Source organism: Malurus melanocephalus, unplaced genomic scaffold (genome assembly GCF_030028575.1).
Source record: "Malurus melanocephalus ecotype Western Australia unplaced genomic scaffold, MMel_1.1 scaffold_713, whole genome shotgun sequence".
In the NCBI taxonomy this organism is placed as follows: domain Eukaryota; kingdom Metazoa; phylum Chordata; class Aves; order Passeriformes; family Maluridae; genus Malurus; species Malurus melanocephalus.
Genome location: NW_026623945.1, coordinates 76,338 through 94,627, shown reverse-complemented (window position 1 = coordinate 94,627; position 18,290 = coordinate 76,338). Strand labels below are relative to the sequence as shown.

Sequence of the window (18,290 nt, the reverse complement as noted above, 5' to 3'; positions counted from 1 at the left end):
GGTACAGATACATGGACAGAGCACTGGAACGGTGTGTCAGATGTGAGCCCTACTCCCAAATCCAGCAGGACCCACACCTCCCTGTGCTCAAACACACACACAGACCCCCATGGCCCAGCCTGGCTGTGCCCTCCATCCCTCCTGAAACAGGACAGAGCTCAGTTCTGCTCCCTGATTCTCAGCTGCATTAACTGCGTTACAAAGAATAGCCGAACACTGAGATTTTAAGCAGAATTGGTGACATTGGTGCTGAACTAATACTGACAACTTTCCACACTTCTGGAAAAAGCCTTAAATATCTGCACTTAGAACTCACCCCTGGTAATGTAAGGCACTTTATCAACAGCTTTTCAGTGCTGTATCCAACCCCTCCTTAGATACACAACTACCTTTTGATAACTGAAACAAGGTATTCAAATCGTATCTTTACATTCGATTCTATTTATGTCTCCTGATCTCCATCAGACCTTTAAGACATTTTAAAGGTGACTGTTTCCACCCAATAGTGGTTACTTTACATGTTACAGACTTGGCTGCACAATATTCCTAATCACAGAATTATTTCTAATACCATCTTGAAAGGAACTCAGACTGCAAAGTACTATTTTCAAATGTAAATGAAGGAGACACATTTRCCCTTCAAAACCTCAGGAGGAATTCCTAAGAAAGAATTATGACTTTTGCTTAACTGAATTTCTTTAATTGTAAAGATTAGCTGGGCTTACCTGGAACTTTTAGTGGGACAGAAAGGTCAATCTGGACCACAGGAATATGTTCCACCCCTGGAGTGTCTTGGTATCTCTGGGAAGATAAAGGTTTATTACATTCTGAGCCCTGCCTGCACAATTTCTGTGCATAGACACATTACAAAACATCAAACAGCTCAATCCCTTAAGTGAACATTTTGAAGGATAGGAATGAACAGCTTGTTACTAATCCTGTGTGGTAGCAGAGTGAGTTTTAAAGCCAGTTGATAACTATTACAAAAGACTCTACCCTTAGCTACAGTTTTTAACCCCTCTACTGCCCTGAAGAATTATTCTAACTGTCTGAAGAATTTTTGTTCTGTTTTATTGCTAATAACTTGCCACTTCAGAAGATAAATGCTGACATTTGAGTTGAGGAAAGGGGCAGTCCTTAGGATATACAGGGAATGAAGCAAGTTCTTGCTCTGAAAAAGGTGTTCAGAGACCACAACAACTTTCTGATCTATAAACCCCAGTGTGTGTTTAAGGGTCACCSTGTGCAGGGCACTGARGGAGTGCTGCCAYCACCCAGGGCTGGACAAACTGCACWGACACCCAGARAGCACTGGCTGCTCTGGGGTATCAGGTCACTTGGCACATTCTCAACACAAACAGGAGTTACAAGAACAGCTGTAGGCAGCCACTCCAGTCCACACATTACAAAGTGGTCACAAGTGCAGGGGGAACACCAGAATTTCCCAGAGGCAGCTGCAGCTTTGACATTCAGGGAGCCTTCCCACAGTGACAGAAGAGGCCAGTGAATTACTGCARTTCAGACTCACCTTCTGAGGGGAAGGAGAGCTTTTAATATAAAATGGGTTGTTTGCCTGCTCTTGTTTCCGGGCTTCTCGACGCTGAAAGCAAAAGAGGATTTGCAGTTACAAGGTCTGCTTGTAGGCAGAGATAAAAGGCACCAAAGTGCAAAACACCATCTCCCCAAATTTTTGGAACAATACATAAGTACTGTGAAAAGACTAGAGCAGAGCARTTTGTGTGTGATGGAGCGGTTCTGAGTCACCAGACATACTAGGACAGAACTGCAAGTACCATCCCTAATTCCCATCCCTGGAAGTGTCCAAGGCCCACTTGGACAGGGCTGGAGCATCCTGGGACAGTGGGAGGTGTCCCTGCCCATGGCAGGGGGTGGCACTGAATGGTTTTCAAGGTCCCTTCCAACCCAAACCATTCTTTATGACACTATAACTAATATCCTTAGAACAACCCTTCTTTGCTTTTTAATTACAGACTAGAGATAATAACTTCCCAGGGATCACATTTTGATGGCATTTGGAATATTTCTGCTTTCATTTCTGCAAGGAGAGGAAGAAGTGAAGATTCTTGTAAGAACAAATTCCCTCTGTRAAACCAAAAAGGTCAGAGGCAAGAAAGGTGGGATCACTGCTGGGAACAGTCACGTTACAGCCATTCACAGARGCTGCTGAAGTCCACAAGCATCAGCTCCCATCAGTGATCAGCTTTCCTGAGCTGAGAAGAGCAGAACAGCTCCCTGGCTATGTGAAGAATCCACAACAGCCCCAACTCCCTCAGCACCACTTACATTGCTACTGAATTATGTAGGGAAAAGTATTTTAACATTCACTCACTCTGGCCAGCTCCTCTTCATCTATTTCTGGTTGTCTGTGCCTGGAATGCCTTTGTTCTTCCTCATGAAATATTGTTTTGGGCTTTTCATCTTCAGACTCACTGTCTGATGGAGGTTCATTGATCCAGGCATCGAGGTCCAGGCTGGGAAGAAATGCAGCAAACAAAGAGCTTGACTCAGTACCCCTGAGTATTTCAGTGTCTCACCATATACTTTGTTTTATTATTTAACAGCTTAAGTGAGGGCTTGGGAGAGAGAAAGAATCTTACCCCTCCGGAACAGGGACTTTCTTCTGTGCTTTAGGAGCCACAGGGTTCAGCTCACCAGCAAACAGGGCTATCACTTCCTCAGCTACAGGAACTTCTTTTACTTGTAGCTTCTGAACRTATTTTATTAGCTGCAAGATGCAAGAAGCCTAAAAACAAATGCAGAAGTAATTTTAGAGTAATATTTAACAAGCTGATCCAAACAAATCAACTGAAGTGAGCAGAAGGTAAGTGTTTTACTCCATTAAGGGAATTAAGAGAAGCAGCATAAACTGCAGCTTTGGAAGAAATGTAAAAAGTCCGTATCTCTTTTAGCTGGGTCCTCTTTGTGTTCTTACGTGCCTGAATAATTTCAAAATTCAATTGTTTTGAGTGAAGTTCTTGCTGGCAGCCTTCAGAGATGGCATCAAAATGCAGTAAGATCTGGGCTTTGTCACTGATAACAGCTTATGGAAAACTCTGTGCACAGCCACAGGGAACCAGAGACTGCTCCAAGACTTCCCATGATAAATCCCAAARTCATTTTGTTCTCTTACCCTCTCCTGAACCTCCAGATCTGCACTCTGTACAAACTGAGGCAGGCGCTCGATCATCAGCTGGGTAATTTCCTGAGCTGCTTCCTTTTCCCCAGACTGCTCCTTCTGCTGCAGGATGGATGCATAGAGCTTCACCATGTTCTGCACGTAAACAGCCTGGATGTGGCCTGGCAGGGTTGTAACTTTGGGTCTCAACATTGCTTCCAGGGTTTGGTTTGCTTCCTCGAGGTGTCTGGAAGGACAGAGTGCACAGATGAAAGACAGCAAAAATAAAATCCAGCAGGRAGTGCTTAATACACAAAGGAATTCAGATCATAGCACTTTGTTTTAACAAATCTCATGSTCTTACTCAAAATTATCTGCTCACAACTAAATGGAAGATGCATTAAAAAGTTACTGGACTATTACAAACTGAAAGCTGAAGKTGTTTCTAAGTAAAAATGTGATCAMACTGTAGAAGAAGAGGATGTTCTCTTACTTCATCTGCAGKTTTTTTTTGTACAACTTTTTTAAGGCAATGAAGATGTGAGCTGTACCAGCATTCCCTCAATATCACAGCTACAGTGTGCATTTAAACTGCAGCCAGTGCTCAGGATAAAAACTATAATGAGGCACCAAAGCAGAGGAGACTCYAGTACCACACCTGTCCAACCCACCAGAATAAAAGCTGGGTAACAGCTGTATCTGCACAACCAAGCGACAAAAAAATTTAAGCTAAAAAAYCATTGAAAACATAGCTACTATGGGTACCAAGAAACTGAGCACAAAAGACAACAAMTTCTAATTCCCAGGAAGACAGAGACCTACAAAAACCTTTCAACAAGGGCAAATTAGAGAGAGAAAAAACCAATTAAAACATTATCACGTTCCCTGTGATATAAATGGGGGTAGACCTTGATCATTAAGGAGCTCCTTCAATTTCTGAAGATCTAACAGCTTGCACCTACAGTATCAGAAGGATCCAAAGCTGTTGGAGAGTGGCCAAAGGAGGGACACGGAGCTGGGGAAGGGTCTGAGGAGCAGCTCAGGGCTCTTGGCTTGTTCAGCTGCAGCAGAGGAGACTCCTCGGGGGCTGCAACTCCTCTCGAGGGGAGGCGGAGGGGCAGGGGCTGAGCTCTGCTCTGGGACAGGGCCAGGAGCCCAGGGAACGGCTGGAGCTGTGTCAGGGCTTGGGATAGATCTCAGGGAAAGGTTCTTCTGTCCCCAGAGGGTGTTGGCACTGCCCAGGCTCCCCAGGGAATGGTCCCGGCCATTTTGGACAGTGTTGCCAGGGATGAACAGGGTCGGGTTGTTGAGGGCTCTGTGCAGGGACAAACGTTGAACTCAATGATCCTTGAGGGTCCCTTCTGACTCAGGATATTCCAGATTCTGTGATTCACTATTGTTGCTTCCTGCATGAGTGGGCAAGGCTGGAGAAACAGGAAGAATGACCAGATGGTTAAAAATGCCTTGGCTATGAAAAGCTGAGGAATCAACAGTGCAAGGGAGCAAGAGGAAAGCAATCACTTTGGTACATACTCTGAATCACCCTTCTCTCAAAACCACATTTCAATGACCAAAATCTCTGCCCAGCAGCTGCCACTGAGGGCGCACCAGGCTCTGAGTGCACCTACTCTGAGAACTCCCCGCAGATCCAGGCAGCAGCATAGAGCACCTCGCAGATGCCGTTCCTCTGGGTGTTGCTGGCGATCAGGTGAGCATTGTCCAACAGCATGGCCATCTGGGACACTGCAAACTTCCTGATGGCCTTCACCCTGATGGCCACATCCAGCATCTGGGCTGCAATCAGGTGCCCGTGCCTCGTGCCTTCCAGCCGTGTCAGCTCCACCAGGATGCTGATGTACCTGTGGAAAGGCAAAGGGATGGGTGGRTGCAGTGGGCAGGGCATTGACTTTGTGATGGGCTCAGAGCTGGCAGCTCAAAGCACTGACCATTCAAAGTTGGTGATGTACTGGTARTTGGACTGGCTGCAGATGTCTATGATTTTGGTCAGCAGCTCATCCCGGTACGTCGTCCCTTCRGCTTTATCCACGTGAATCATCAGTTTCTTCACAATCTCCATCAAGTTCTTCTTGGACACCTGGGAAACAGGTGGTGAAAGGTTCAACCACTTTCCTACATTGTATTCCCTTCCAACTACATTCCTACTGCTTCCAAACCCAGTAAAGCAGCTGCTGGMCCCATGTCATGGCTTAACAAGAAACCAGACCCACCTCTGTAGGCTCCAGCATTGGCCACAATCCCAAAATGAACCTGTTTATTACTATTCAATGTTTTTATTTAAAAAGAGCCAGCACAAGTATACAGGGAAAATATTCTTTGGATATTCCCACTAATATTCCCAGTATTCTTTGGAGTCACTAAAATAAGTCAACACTCCTGCATTTTACTATTATGCTCACTCTGCTGAAAATAGCCCTCATTGCTTTCCAAGGAGCGAGTCTATGAAACGGGAAATCCCAGAGCATGGAAAGAACTGTTTTAGATTTACAACACCACAAACAACAGTAATAATTGCTTTCATTTGGTTTAAAAAATATTATTATAAAGAAGCGATCATCATCAAAAATTATTTCCATATTAAACCCCCCCAGCAATTGTTTACAGCACACCAGTATACACAAGTATATGAGGAAAGACTGGATGTGGAACTTAGTGTCATGGCTTGGTTGATAAGTGGTGTCATGTCATAGGTTGGATTTGATAATCTCAAAGGTTTTTTCCAACCCAGCTGATTCTGTGAAGACCATGCTGTGGGAGAGCTGAGGATCAGAATTACCATCAGCAATACAGAAATCCAAGAGAAAATMAACCATCTACTGCCAAATTAGACAGTTTAAACTTCAAACATTTTTGCTTATAAAGGAAACAAATTTAGAAATCATTAACATCCAATTAACTACAGCATTTCAAAATGGGTGATTTCCAACAGGGCCTGAACTGAGACACTCCATCCAATCTGAACTGGAGTTTTCAAAGCCCTTGTGCTGAGCCAGATGTCCTAAGTGCCACAAAAGATTTGGGAGTTGTTATCACAGGTCTGCTGTGAAGAGGACAGAGAAAACTGCATGTTTTTTTGCTAAATATCACCTTCCTAAAGGGTCAGGAGAGGAGAGGAAATAAATGCACAAACATACCATGCCATAGAGGAGATCTAAAGCTCTGAGTCGGATGGACTCGTCTTTGTCATCCAAACATTGGAGAATGAGATCCTTGTGAGATTGAACTGACTTGGGGTGCGTTTTCAGGATTTTGGACATAGCTAACAATCCCAGGTATTTCACTGTGAAAGACAAAATAAAACTTCTTTCCAAATATAGAAACACTGCTTTGTGCTGAGCATGAAATCTTAAAGCTGGTTTCAGCAGAAGCACTTGGTATTGAAACACTTGAATTAAAATCTGGGATGAAGAAAAGCATTTTTGAGAATGGTGCATCACAGACCACAGTCTTTAATTTCATAATCCCATGGACAGACATGTAAATACATATATAACCCTCATCAGGGYCTTCCTGCACCTCAAGTTTTATTGACTGGAAAACATGTATTTAATAAACAGAAATGCTGGGTTTTGAGAACAGACATCCTGAGGCCAACACAGTTTTAGAAGTGCTGAGGATGGGTATGTAACAGTCTTGTTCTCAGGGGGAAAAATTCAGATGGCAGGAAAAAGAGCTGCACTAAAGAAAAATTTCCCAGTATTCTTTGGAGTCACTAAGTCAACACTCCTGCATTTTACTATTATGCTCACTCTGCTGAAAATAGCCCTCACTGCTTTCCAAGGAGCCAGTCTATAAAAAGGGAAATCCCAGAGCATGGAAAGAACTGTTTTAGATTTRCATCACCACAAACAGCAGAAATAATTGCTTTCATTTGTTTTTAAAAATATTATTATAAAGAAGCACTCATCATCAAAAATTATTTCCATATTAAACCCCCCAGCACTTGTTTACAGCACACCAGGCACTACAACCCCAAGCAAGCTCTTTGTAGGGACAACTCATTGCTCTGAGGCTGCTGCAGCATCTCCCTGGTGCTTGGGGGACAAGGGTTTCATGAAGACATGCACCATACTTACAGTTCTGGTCAGAATCTTCTATCAATATCCTCAACTTCTGAACACAAAGCTGGAAAAAAAAGACCCACACCATGTTTATTACAGGTCTTAATTAAAAAAGATCTTTATGAAGTTTAGTCAATACACAGGGAAGCATCTGACCACAATTCAAGGTCTCCAGGTTGAAAGAGTTTTGTATTAAGAGATTTCCAAACAAAAGGAATCTCTGTATGACTGTACTGATAGCAGGAGGTGAATAAAGAGTTGGGAAGACTCTCAAACTCTGCATTTTACAGTGAAATAAGTAAGATAATTGATATAGGAAATGCATCAGTCTGTAGGACTGCACAGTCAGAGCACTTCAGGGAGCTACTGCTGGAACTTCTGGCAGAAGCACATGATCCCATTCCCCCTGGCCCTTGGGATCCCAGAGCAGAGCAGAACAAAGAACCMCCCAAGCCCAGGGTCACACCTGGATGCTGGCGCTGTGGTTGGGCATCCCCGAGGACAGAGAGATCAGAACTGCAACACAGAAGCACAAATTCCAGTCAGCATTTCTGTGCAGTGAGTGACTGCAACAACACAACACCTGACAGTTCACACCTGGCTCAGCTCTCAGGGAAAGGTGACAGACTAGTGTTTGTTTGTTTGTTTGCTTGGACTTTTGGGGGTCTGGAGGGAGGAGAGGTTGTGAACATGAACTATGATTTCATATACCTTAACAATAATAATAAATAAGAGGGCAGGAAAAGAGAAGTGTAAAGGTGGAAACTGCTGGAACAGGCAGGTCAAAGCTGCTCTTTTCTGCTCTCACTAAGGTTTATTTCACTGACATCACATGGCAGTCAAGGCTGTAAATACACCAGCAGCTACTGTACAGCTGAATTTTTTTAATTGTGCTCTTTCCTAATGCAACGGGATGCAACAACAGATCCCAGAGTTTAATGTGATTAGATTGGAGCTTTAATCAAGCCAGCCATTGTTGATTATATGGGACATTTGAAAGCTTTGGCAGCGCACAGCCCCACTGCAGAAAAGGTGGGGTCACCCCGGTGACTGCTCAGGCACAGCACAGCCAAGCCAAGCCCAACTGTGCCTGAGCAGGTGCCACGTGTGCCCTCTGTCCCTGCAGGGTGGCTGGGCTGGAGACAAGCTGTGCTGGCCACTGTCCCTGCAGGGTGGCTGTGCTGGCCACTGTCCCCGCAGGGTGGCTGTGCTGGCCACTGTCCCTGCAGGGTGGCTGGGCTGGCCACTGTCACCTCCAGAGCTGGCAGGTGCCAGGTGCTCTGGTGCTTCAGGGCTCTCAGTCCGACATCACAGCCCCTGAGGTGTCCTGGGTGGGTGAATTCCCCCTGTACCCACAGGGTGATCCCACTGGATCTCAATGAAAGGCACTCTTATCCTCAGTGGAATCACCCTCTGGGTTATTTTCCCTCCCATCACGCCACCTTCATTTCCCTGCAGGAATACACAGTGAGTGACAGATCTCTTCCCTCTCTGAACTGACCCAGCACAGCAAGTTCTGCACCATTATCCAAAGTACCCACAGGAGACAGACAGATAAGCTGTGAATGTCAATAACCCTCTGCTCCACACTCTGATAGCAAAAGTGCCAAGCTTGAGCAGGAATAGTGTTATCCCTCTTTGCCATTGTTTTCCCTCTCCCTCCCAGTTACGGGGTTTATATCCCTTGCCCAGAAACTGAATCTGTCAATCAGCAATTCCAACGGCCTCCTCTAAGAAATTACACCACACTTTTAAGCTGCAAAGTTGCAAAATTTAAAAAAAAAAAAAAAGTCTGATCCATCATCACATAAGAAAACTTGGCAAAGAGGCGTCACTCGTGTTTTAATTCTATTGCTGCTGGTATATTTTGGAGTTGTAGCAACATTTAGGAGCTTGCATATAAATAATCTCATTGTCTGTACTTGATTTCAGCCTTCAGCAAACACAACACAGCTGTAGTGACTGTGCCTCACCCACTGACAACAAAGGATTCCAGCCCCACAATAATACCAAGTTTGCCAGGAAAATTATTCCATTATAAAATACATTAAGTTAAAGAATAAAGGTTTACAGATGGTGTTAGTTGATGACCAAGTTCATCACGTTTTTTTTTCTAGGTTCAAAGTTGCAGTTCTCACCTGCTATTACTGTGTTCACACATTCATACAAGAGAGACATGGCTGAGGTGCTGAAACAGAAATCAAGTATATTAAATAAGGAATAAACCAGCACATTTTGAAGAGTTGTCAGCAGTATCTTAGAGCTAGTTAGCACCTTGAACTTCACAAGGAACTGTCAATATTCTGCTCCATATCCCTTCAAACAGATGAAATGTTTCTCACTTAAAAACTCTTGGGGGGAGGAATTTTTAAACAAATGTTTAAAAGCCCAAAAATCCTTCTGGAAAAGCAGCAAGTACAGCACTGAGACACAAGGAATGAGGAAGTAGTTACTGAAACTCCAGCACCAGTCACAGAATACTGAAGCAATTCTGTCCAAGAATCAAATGAAATCCTCTGTCCAAGGTCAAAAATTTAAGGTAAGGCAGATGGAGAAGCTCAAATCTCTCTCCAAGAGGGTGAGTCATGACCCAGTAGAACTCCTGGGATGCAGGAACATTTCCCATCTCTGGAAGTCAGCAACCCATTTCCAAAGTCTGATTTCCCCCAAAACTCAAATTCAGKGCTGCTTTTGCCAGCTGAACACACACAGTGTGGGTCTGAGGATTGCAGAAATCCTTACAAACCCTGATCTCCACGAGAGGAAAACAGGAAACCTCCCAGGCCCCAGAGGATCAGGCTGCAGGTACAGGGCACAAAGGGAAGGAGCACAGCCCCAGAGGATCAGGCTGCAGGTACAGGGCACAAAGGGAAGGAGCACAGCCTCAGAGGATCAGACTGCAGGTACAGGGCACAAAGGGAAGGAGCACAGCCCCAGAGGATCAGCTGCAGGTACAGGGCACAAAGGGAAGGAGCACAGCCCCAGAAGAGGTGGCAGAGTGATGCCCTGAAGGTCACCCTGGGATGCTCAGAACCCTGAGACAACACTGCTGCCCCCTGGACACTTGGTAGGACAGGTCAGGGTGCTGTGACTCATCTGGAGCTCCCAAATGAATGGAGACCAAGGCAAAGAGGATTCAGTCCTCACAGYTAGGAATTACCAATGTGGGAGTTGGGGAGAGGAGGTAGGATTGTGCCTCTTCCTGCTTTTCCTGGTGGATTGTATCTATTTGCTAGGCTGCCAACACCCCTGTAGGCATTTGGATGCTGGTGTGCTCTGAACCTGCCTTAAAGGAATACAAGGAGGATGGACAAAAATCATCTGGCCAGAGCAGCTCTCAAGGCAGCACAGRTATCTGTTTAAAACCTTACCCTGTCCAATTAAAAGAAATAAACYTTTTCACTCAACAACTCCTGCCTAAGATCACACTTCCTCTTCATAACTGGGAGGATCCAGGTATTCCCTCCAAGGCATCTATTTCCTGATTTCAGTTCAGAATTAGAACCACTACACCACCATGAACCAGATTTAACAAGGGATAAGGAAATCTCCTCAACTTCATTTAATCTATATTTAGGACACATATATTATAAGAACCTCTTCCAAAACACATCTGAGCTGCCAAAGGCATGAGAAGGGAGTTTTAACAAATTCCTTGTCATGCTGCTTTGGTGGGTAAGGTACTTCCAAAAGTCAGGAATCAAATGTGTGAGGTGAACAAGAGAGGCAAATACAAGCTGAGCCTTTTTCAAACCAGAGTTTTTATACATCCTCCAAAGTAATCTCTGGCTTGAAATGCAATGRAAGGAAAGCAAATTGCTCCAATTTTCATACATCCTTTGGATGAATTCATGCTGCCAGTCAGACACCCAGCAACTTTCCTTTATGGTATTTTAMCTCACTCAGGCTTTTCAGAGACAATCCTGATGTGAGATAATCTTTTGAGACTTGAAGCCATTATACCGAAACTCAAGAAAAAGTTAAAAAATGCATCCCCACCCCAACTATTGACCCACCCACCAGGTCCTTCCCCAGCCCTGACTGAAAAGACAGGATCTGTCACACAAACCTGTGGATGAGGTTGGTCAGGGGCTCAATCAATTTCTTTCCCAGTCTTGGTTCTAATGGAGTAAGAGCACCAAACTATTGCAAGAGAAGGAAAGTGAGTTAACAGCTGCTTTTGAACAGCTTCAAAACATCATGCAAATTACAGCTCACTGTATTTAAACCAAGCCATATTAACATATTTTTCTTTTTGGTTACATTCACAACCATAAGAAGATATTCCTGGTTTCTTTTCATTCAGGTTTAATGGTAACTATGCCTCCCAGCACAAAATCCATTTTCACACCCAAGGTAATTTAATGAGAACCCTAATCCTGTAAACAAAAAGCAGAATACTTGCCAGTTTTATAATTTTAATGAGAACCCAATTATTGGTTGATGACGTCATCAACTTGAAGAAGAGCGGAGCAAGGGAAAGGTAATTTTTGGGATTGCGTCGAGCCAGCTCACAAATAACATTTACTGCAGCAGACTGCACACCTGGGGAAAACAAGTGGGAAAAGCACAAATCCCATCAATGCCTTCATTTAATTGAAGTTTCTGGTGCAGAACCCCCAAAGCAAAAGCAGCTGAAGCTTCAGACCTGTGTGTCCAATGGTTTGGCCTCATTCCCAACCCTGAGGCAGTGAAGTAAATACAAGGATGCAAAAGCAAACTGAGAAAGGGTTTTATTTAATTCTGGCTATTTTCTAATGTAGCAGCAAGCCATGTATCTGCCTGGGGTCCAGAATGAGAAAAACCAGGACAGTGCCATATCCCTGCCCTGGGCTGTGGAGAGCTGGTTGTGGGACACAGACAACCACAATCAATGACCACCCATCAGAAAGTTTCCAAAAGCTCTTGACTTCTCTAATATGTATTATTCACACTTGTTTAAATACAACACACAAATAATTCCTTAAATAATCTGACTGGAGAAATTCACTGCCTTCTCATCACTCAGCCTCTAAATGGGTTGTTCTCAGTTTGGAATGTTTTAGTCTAGGCAGGCTGCGTGTCTGTCTCTTGCTCTAGCAGAGAGCAATCCTTCTTTCCATAAAACATAACAGGGATTTTCTTTCTCTCTGTGCAGGTGAGGGATGTGTATGTTTTGCTTTTTTTAATTGTCCCTGGAAGATGAATAKTCCATCCCCACAATAAAATAGTCCAGGAAATGCCATGAAATTTCTCCCTGTAAAATTGTAAAACTTCTCCCTGTGTGCAGAAATAAATCAAGTAGAGATCATAGAAATACATCCCACATATGATTCCTAAAACAAGTGTTTTGGTGCAGTGAGGGTACACCAGCACTTCCTGATAACTGAGTGGAAATGTGAATATGATGCAGAGCAATTGCAAATTTCCTGTGCTGCTGCTGACCTGCACTGTCACAGTACTGAGGGGCCCAAACAGCACTCTGGCCTCAAATTAAAAATACACTAAGGGATAATAATTTTAAGTGTGCCCACTGCAAGCCAATAGCTGCACCTTGCTAAAAAACCACAGGATATAAAAACATAACCCCAAATCCTGAAATCAAGTGAAATATTTTCAATAAATCTTTTAGTAAGCAATAAATCAGGAAACTTTAAGGTGCTTTGCCCATTAAGGTTTAATCCACTGATACACTTTAAGTAGCTTTGGGTTTGAAGAAATGGACATTTTAAAGAATGTATTTTTAATATGGGACCACCTGTCAAAACTCTCCTATGCTCACCTGAAACAGGTGAGTCAATGCCCAAAAGATGATTACAACATTTTTTATGTATTCTTCCCTYCAGAAGCTCTACAAGCACATGGACCTGCACGTGTGGAAGCAGAAGGAATTCACTAAAATCCACTCACCGGGATCTGGATCTTCAAGTTTCTCTTTAAGGCGAGGAAATGCAGGACGGAGGGACTCTGGGTACTTCAAAAAAACTTTGTACATGATTAACACTGCCTTCTTCCTGATGTAAGGCTTTGTGTGAGACATCTGGTAAGGAAACAACTGCAGTCAGGCTCTGAGCAAAGCTGGGTTTCCAGAGCTCTCCCCAGGTCCTTATGCTCATGCTCCTGTCTCCAAAGCTCTTCCTGGGAGACTCAACTACTTTTTGAAAACTCAGCTTTGAGTGAGAGCAAAATACTGTTGTTTATCACCAAAACTAATGAATATATCTCAAGATRATCCTCTTGGTATAACTAAGGTCTGTAAAAGCACCCCAGAACCCCCACAAGAACAAAGCAGAGTTTCCACATGTATCAGTTCTACATTTATTTACCAGATTTGAATACATTCTTTTGTTACAGGGTAAAGYTGTTCAACCTTAGCAACTCACCAATGTCATGATGTCATTTGCCAAGTCCCTGGCAAGATCTGGAGTAACAAAACAGGACAAGCCAGTCAGTGCAACTCCAGTATCATACTGGTTAGGGCTACTCAGATCCTAAAAAAAGAAAAACAGGCTCAAAAATTTAAGATCACACAGGACGTCAAGAAACAATTTTCTCAGATTAATTTTATTCACTCAGCACAAATGAAGCAGAGCTTCTGCTTCATGGGAATATGTGTATGTCAACTACTAACACCTGCTAAAACACAGCCAGCCTGGGGTTTAATACTGGGGCATGAGAAACCACAATTAAGCAAGAGATGGATGACTGCAACACAAAAGCAATTAGAGAAATCATACCTTGGTAGTTTTAGGAATGGAAATATTTTTAAGCACTAATTACAGGATCAAAAATATATTTAAAGACCTAAAAACTGGTATTAAACACTAAGCCTGCTAAATCAAAGCCCAAGTGCCATCAACTTCACTAGGAACAAGCAYTCTTAGTGAGTGGTGTGCCAGCTTAATCTATTAGAGAAATGAGATTATTTTCCTTCCAAGCTGCTGGCAGCACCACAACTTCCAGTCCATGAAGACAGGACACACAAGTTATGTGTGTAAAACATGTTTATTGGTCAAGTTTCCTTAGATCCATTTTGTAGTCAGTATCCTACCCAGCCTTTCACAGTCTTTCAGGTCTTCCTGAGCTTCAGACATTTAACCATAGTAAAATTTATCTCTGAGTATGTTCAAGTATAGCTCAGTTGTAGTTATAAGGAAACAAAAATATGAAGAAGCTRCACAGAGCATTCCCACATGAACTGCTGAATTAAGAGTCCAGATTCACGTGGACACCAAAGCTGCTTCAGGAGAGCTAAACATAGTCAGGCCTTCAGGGTTCTGTGCCATTTGCATCTCATTTAAAAACCTGCTGCAGGTGGTGGGAAATTAGAGTCTACTTTAAGAATAATGAAATCTACTTCTTAAGGAGCAAAAATGCTTTTAAGAAAAACCTGCGCACAAAGAGAAAGTAGCCATTAAGTAAGTGACTGAAATTCAGTAAAATAAAGGGTCCATAACAAAGAAAATAGATATCCATATTCAGCACAGAATAGTTAAAAAGATAAGGGAAAAGCCCYAGTTCTATAGGGAAGATATTGGATAACATCCCACTGATCTTTTTTAAGCAAGTAAAATGTTTTAATTCCTTAGATGGTAAAAATGTAGGCACATCTTGTACTTATCAGTCAGGTTTTAAAGCTGTGATATTTTAAAAAATTAAAGTTATGAGCTTAAAAAAAATATTTCTAACTTCAAGAATGGGAAAATCATGCTGCAAACCGATAACTTTAAGTGATTAAGCTCTGTGAAAATGAGTACAACACACTTGGGTGCATGAATACAGACTACAACTTTCTGTATACTCTTCACCATTTTTACACCCAATTCTACCAAAGAATTACAGACAAAAAGAGCCTTCACAAGTAGAAATTCTGTGGAGCCAGGTGACTGCTCATTTTACTTCAGGAATGGGGATTTTTTCCTGYCTGTTACATTCTTATAAGCACTGCCTAAGAGACCAGCAATACTGACAAAATTATTCCTGTCTCCATTCTCTGTGCTGAACAAACACAGAGCTAGTATGAGACAGCACCAGGGAGGGCTGTGCACAGTTCCTGAATGTTTCATTAATCCCTCAGCTTGTGGAATGACAGGAGACAGCAAATCAAGAATTCTACTTAAACACCTCTATATTCCTAAAAGAGAAATATGTGGTATAGATATGAAAGTACAGGTAGTGAGAGAGTGAAAGAAAAAGTGAAGAAGTGAAACAAAACATTTACCTTTCGGATCTGATTAGTTGTCAACATAATGACATCAGTCCCTTCATGAAAGCACTGGGAGGCAGCCAGGTAACCAATGCGCTGGAAAAAGGCAATGAGGAAARGAAGTTTTGTTTTTAAAGTCAATTTAGACAATGTTTAGATGGAAAACAACTGGTGGCTTTGTAAGCAATATTAAAAAGATGAATTATTAGGTTTGTGTAACAGAAGAGGCATTACAGGGCTCTCCAGAAAAAGGGGCTTGTAATAAGAAAGAATAACTTCAGACCAGTAATGTTTCTACTGATAATTTATCTGTCTTAGGGACAATAAAACCACCTTCACCTTCTCTGTTTTGTTACAACACATTTCAATGACCACAAAGCTACAGTAATGAGGTAGCATTGTCTATTACATTTATTTTGTCTGTGTTGACTCCTGACTTTAATGTGCTAAAGCCACATTTGGAAACCATTCCTTACAAAGTAACATTTCACCCTGTTGGTTGAAAAAGGTCTGCAACAGAACACAAATCAAATCTTTCAAGAAAAATTATAAAGCTATTACAGAATTTAAAATGCCTGGTACTAGGAATCTCAGGTGGTCTTTATATAAAAATGCCCTGGCTTTTCTCAAAAGATATCTTGACATCTTGGCCAGGACATCTGCAGCTACAGAAAACTCACCTTGAATGTAAACTTGGAAGCACTCATGACTTCAATAATGTTGAAAGCAGCCCAACTGATGTCATAGCCCAGCATCTGTAACTGTGAGAAGAGAAGCCAAGATAAACTTCTGAAGTAAGGGACTCAAGAAAATAGGTCAAGATACCTCCCAAAACTGAAGAGGTAACAAGAGTCTGAACATAATACTAAAAGACAGGTTTATGAGTAATGTTACATTCTGCACCACTCATAGTAAGGGAAAGACATCTCATAGTTCCACCAGAAAAAAGTTTTAAACACTATGCATTAATTCCAGGTTGCCCAGAGCAGCTGTGGCTGCCCCTGGATCCCTGGAAGTGTCCAAGGCCAGGCTGGACATTGGGGCTGGGAGCAGCCTGGGACAGTGGAAGGTGTCCCTGCCTGTGGCAGGGGGTGGCACTGGATGGTTTTCAAGGTCCCTTTGAACCCAAACCATTCTGTGATTCTATATGCAGTTATATAAGCATTGATGTGAAGGGTTTTCTTCCTAATTTCTTTTTTAAGACCATAACAGAACCACAAAAAGAAGTCTGTACCAGTATTTCTGTCTTCTTGTTGACAAAGGACTGAGCAGAGAGAAACAATACCAGATGCAAGTACTCAGTTGAAAACAACTTTTTAAAATTGTTTGTTTTAAATGAGATTCACTTCCTGATCCATCCCAATAAAATCCAATTGTACCAAACAGAGCAGGAACATGCAGGCTCTGACGTCAGAGCTGGGGGAGTGCTGTCCCCACAGCCTGCACTTRRAGCAGTCTAAGGAGAGCAGGCACTYRKACCCAAGRCTGACTSAAAARTCAGCAGGAAAGAACAAAWTCCAGCTGCAATTCCATGGGATCCCAGCAAGGCACTTACATAGGTCAGTTTGCAGACTGCRTTTGCCTTCACTGCGATGTTGTCCTGCTTCAGCTCCTGCTTGATCTCATCGATGCACTGTGAGATGTATTTTGCCTGAGGAAAGCAAACAAAAATTTTTGTTCCTTTACCAGTTCTCAAGATTTCCAGCATGCTGGTGGGGAGAAACAACACAGCTCAGCACTTGCAAATCTCACACACTATTTGGTAAGCACTTCGTTCTGACAAAATTACTTATTCAAAAGAACCACCACAATTCTGTTASAAAACCCCAAGTATTAGATATTTCTTTGGTGGTTTTCCCCCTGCCTCTCCCTCACAATTACACTATGCACTCCAGAGCCCTAGATTCAAAAATTTGCAAAAATCAAGTTGTTCAATGGAGATTGAGTAGGCAGARGTCTGAACAAAACCRGAGTTCACCATTCCTAGAAGGCTCACTTCCCCCAGAGGSATGTCASAGAACACCCGCTCATTACATGACAAGAAACTGCCAAACACTTCACAGCCCACAAATTAAAAGTGACTGATGTAAACAGGCTGAGCTAYCCCACTTTAGGGCMCGATKCCAATGATGACACTGTGGGTGTGCACCCACAACAGTCCCTGTGCCTGAAGGGACACAGCACAAGTCTGGGATGGGACACAGGTGCTTCTTGGATCTCCCCAGGCATGGCACATTCCATGGAAAGTCATGAATCCCCGCCAGGTTCTCAACTTGGATGAGCCCTTTTGCCATTTACACATTTTGATAAATAACAGTTATTTGTATGAATTTCTCAGCAATTTGAAGAGCCAAATGTCACAATGTTTACATTTAAATATTGGTGCTTCACATCTTTCAAAGCAATCACATCTGTGCTTGTGGGAAGGATGTGGCAAACATGTGATTTGAAACTATCTGTACAGATTTTACTTTACAAGCACAGTTAGCTCAGCCAGAGATTCTACCAGTTCACAATTATTATTTGGGTACTGAAGGCATCTGCTACAGGAATCATGAAAATTTTAAAAAGAAATTATTTCGTTGCATTTAAGCCATGCATGCACCAGGGTATTTTATATTGCTAACTGCCAAAGGAACCAGGTCAGAAACTGATTACCTAATTCCTGCCTGAATACCTCTACCTTCCACTAAAGAGATATTTTCAGCATAGAAGTCCACTGGCTTGACTTTAATTAACGTTTTTTCCCCTTTACATTAWTTTTTGTGTATTAACACAACCATTTCTTAGTCTTTTACAAATGTTGTGGAGTGATACACTTCAATTCACAAAGGTTTGCTGCTAAAAGCAGTGGGTGGAGAATGGATGGAGATCAGCCCTGGGGGTGTTG

At 42.7% G+C, this 18,290-nt stretch overlaps 1 protein-coding gene across 1 annotated transcript in view; it reads right to left on the bottom strand.

The window, feature by feature from the left end:
• The window catches only part of AP3D1 (adaptor related protein complex 3 subunit delta 1), a 43,761-nt gene that overhangs the window by 12,831 nt on the left and 12,640 nt on the right, over positions 1–18,290 (bottom strand). The window contains exons 2-19 of the mRNA XM_057384507.1: positions 16,956–17,051; positions 16,081–16,161; positions 15,416–15,496; positions 13,578–13,685; positions 13,105–13,234; positions 11,621–11,760; positions 11,285–11,358; positions 9,354–9,403; positions 7,682–7,731; positions 7,231–7,279; positions 6,289–6,434; positions 5,083–5,231; positions 4,765–4,995; positions 3,152–3,383; positions 2,619–2,764; positions 2,351–2,492; positions 1,529–1,600; positions 726–801 (exon numbers count right to left, since the gene is read on the bottom strand). Coding sequence (XP_057240490.1) covers positions 726–801; positions 1,529–1,600; positions 2,351–2,492; positions 2,619–2,764; positions 3,152–3,383; positions 4,765–4,995; positions 5,083–5,231; positions 6,289–6,434; positions 7,231–7,279; positions 7,682–7,731; positions 9,354–9,403; positions 11,285–11,358; positions 11,621–11,760; positions 13,105–13,234; positions 13,578–13,685; positions 15,416–15,496; positions 16,081–16,161; positions 16,956–17,051 — 2,053 coding nt within the window. The remainder of the gene's footprint in view (positions 1–725; positions 802–1,528; positions 1,601–2,350; positions 2,493–2,618; positions 2,765–3,151; positions 3,384–4,764; positions 4,996–5,082; positions 5,232–6,288; positions 6,435–7,230; positions 7,280–7,681; positions 7,732–9,353; positions 9,404–11,284; positions 11,359–11,620; positions 11,761–13,104; positions 13,235–13,577; positions 13,686–15,415; positions 15,497–16,080; positions 16,162–16,955; positions 17,052–18,290) is intronic.